General features: G+C 42.7%; 1 protein-coding gene across 1 annotated transcript; it reads left to right on the top strand.

Moving 5' to 3' along the window:
• Positions 1 to 756: 756 nt before the first annotated feature.
• On the top strand, positions 757 to 2,472 carry LOC129115749 (piggyBac transposable element-derived protein 4-like). The gene has a single exon (XM_054627024.1). The coding sequence runs from the start codon at positions 757 to 759 to the stop codon at positions 2,470 to 2,472; it is 1,716 nt and encodes a 571-aa protein (XP_054482999.1).
• Positions 2,473 to 2,726: the final 254 nt, after the last annotated feature.

The following is a 2,726-nucleotide window of genomic DNA, read 5'->3' as shown; positions in this document are numbered from 1 at the left end:
AGATGCATAAGTGGGTCAAAAATGACCCGGTGAGGTTGTTTTCTTGAAATATCTTTGTAATGAAAAATTGTTATCATTTCATGTTCCAGGTATTCCTCAAAAAACATGTTTTTGATATAATGCCATTAACATTTTTAACTTACCCTCTATACATTTTAAGAAATTGTAGTTTTTTGTTTACTACCCCAAGCTTCCATAAGTGGGTCAAAAATGACCCCCATGCATTTTCTATGGAATCCAATGGGAACCTTTGATTCTTATCAACTGTGGCTGTCAGGAATAAATTAACTGTGGACCACACAGACTATATCAGGAGTGTCACCCCTCAGGAAGATTATTTTACACAGCAAGAGCTGATACGTGTAAGTATTATCTTCATATAATATGTGTGTGTGTCTTTCATGACTGCTATTATTATTTATTATATTATTATAACAAATTAGCCTACTTTATAACTAACACTAGCTAGCTAACTAAGATAGCTAACATTACTATATGTATTGTGTGTGTGCGACGCGTGTGTGTGTCATTCATGATTGTTTTGTGGAAGAGTATGTTATTATTTATCAACAAATTAGCCTACTTTATAACTAGCTAACACTAGCTAGCTAACTAAGTTAGCTAACATTACTATATGTAGCGTCTGTCTGTGTGTGTGTGTGTGTGTGTGTGTGTGTGTGTGTTTATTTATTTATATAGCTACATATTGATCTATTGAAAACATTACTCTTATATTTCCTCATCCAAGGTGTCATGATGGATGATGGAGAGGCAGTAACGAGGTTGGACTCAGAGTCTGAAATTTCGGATGATGAGGATCCAGACTATTGTCCAGGTGGCAGTGGCAGTCGTCCACCTGGAAATCCAACTGAACAGGATCAATCTGACTCAGAAGATTCCTCTTCTGTGTCCTCTGAAGAAGAAATTGTCCAAATCATGTCCAACAGAATGAGTCGGAAGGGCTCTTACTGGAGCGAGTTACCTCCCCCCCAGGGCAGAACACAGAGCCCCAATATCCTAAGAAGTCGGCCAGGGCCTGCACAAGGGCTTAGCACCACTGTCTCACCAAAGGATGCATGGGAGCTCTTTATCACTGATGATATAACACAAGAGGTGATGAAGTGCACAAACTTGGAAGGACGGAGAGTAGCAACAGCTAGAGGAAAAGAATGGAAGAATGCCACCAAAGATGAATTCATGGCCTTCATTGGATTGACCCTGCTTGCAGGAAGTGAGAAGAACTGGGATGTATCAGTCCGTGAGCTGTTTGGGAGTCCTCTAAATAATCCCATGTACAAGGCCACTATGGCTGTTGGAAGATTTGAAGACATTCGCCGTACCTTGCGCTTCGATGATAAGAGGACCAGAGCCTTCCGACTGGAAACAGACCATATGGCAGCCTTCCGTTATGTTTGGGACCTGTTCCTGGTCAACTGCAGACAGCGATTCATCCCCAGTGATTGTGTCACTGTGGACGAACAGCTTGTGCCATTCAGGGGTAGGTGCAAGTTTATACAGTACATGCCAAGCAAGCCCGCCAAGTACGGCATAAAGATCTTCTGGGTTTGTGATGCACGCGTCCCCTATGCAATAGATGGTATAGTTTACACGGGGAGACAACCAGGGGAAGAAGTTCAGAAGAATCTGGGGGAAAACATTGTCCAGCAGTTGTGTAGTAGATTTAGAAACACAGGTCGCAACATCACCATGGATAACTTTTTCACCAGTGTGCCTCTTGCGCAGCATCTCCTGGAGAAGGATCTCACTATTGTGGGGACTCTACGTCAGAACAAGCCAGACATCCCTCCTCTGATGAAGCCTTCCAAGTCCAGGGAGGTTCACAGCACAGAGTTTGGATTCAACGACAGCCTTACCATGGTCAGCTATGTCAGAAAGAAAGGAAAAGCTGTTGTGCTCCTGAGCACGATGCACCACAACAAAGTAGTGGATGAAAATAGCAGAAAGAAACAACCAGAAATAATCACATTTTACAACAAGACGAAAGGAGGTGTAGACACCACTGACCAGATGGTTGGCACCTACACCTGCAAGCGCCAAACACAGAGGTGGTCCATGGTGCTGTGGTACAACATAATTGACATTGCCACCCTGAATGCCTACACCTTTTTCTCGGCTCAGCACCCAGAATTCAAGAGCGGCATCACCAATGCACGACGGCTCTTCCTCAAAGAGCTGTCAAAGGAGCTTGTCACACCACACATGAGAAGTCGACTGGAAGGATGCCCCCAACTGCAAACCCCGATTATTGAAGCAATGAAAAGGTGTGGGGTGACAAAAGCCACAACCCAGCCACAGGAAAGAAGCAGACAGGGCCAACCAAAGAGAAAGAGGTGTCAGATCTGCCCAAGTAACAAAGATCGCAAAGTAAACAATAGGTGTGGGAAATGCAATGTACCTGTGTGCAATGATCACAGCCTGAAACAGGTAGTTTGTCTGAACTGCATACAGTGATGAGACAAGAAGGCAAAACAGGGAAAAGAGAGAGGAACTGTCAATGACTGGACAGTTACGGACGGACGGACAGACAGACAGTGGATGTTCACATTTTTCTATTGCTGTTCAGGGTAATTTTATTTTTCAAAAATGTTAAAAAGTGAAAAATAAAGATATTTCAAACATGAAATAATTCTTGTGTGGTCCTAAATATAATACTAAATATTATACAAGTGATTATTCATGACAAAAATGGCATAAAAACACATTGA

Source organism: Anoplopoma fimbria, unplaced genomic scaffold (genome assembly GCF_027596085.1).
Source record: "Anoplopoma fimbria isolate UVic2021 breed Golden Eagle Sablefish unplaced genomic scaffold, Afim_UVic_2022 Un_contig_12304_pilon_pilon, whole genome shotgun sequence".
Lineage (NCBI taxonomy): Eukaryota > Metazoa > Chordata > Actinopteri > Perciformes > Anoplopomatidae > Anoplopoma > Anoplopoma fimbria.
This window is presented reverse-complemented; position numbering and strand designations above follow the sequence as displayed.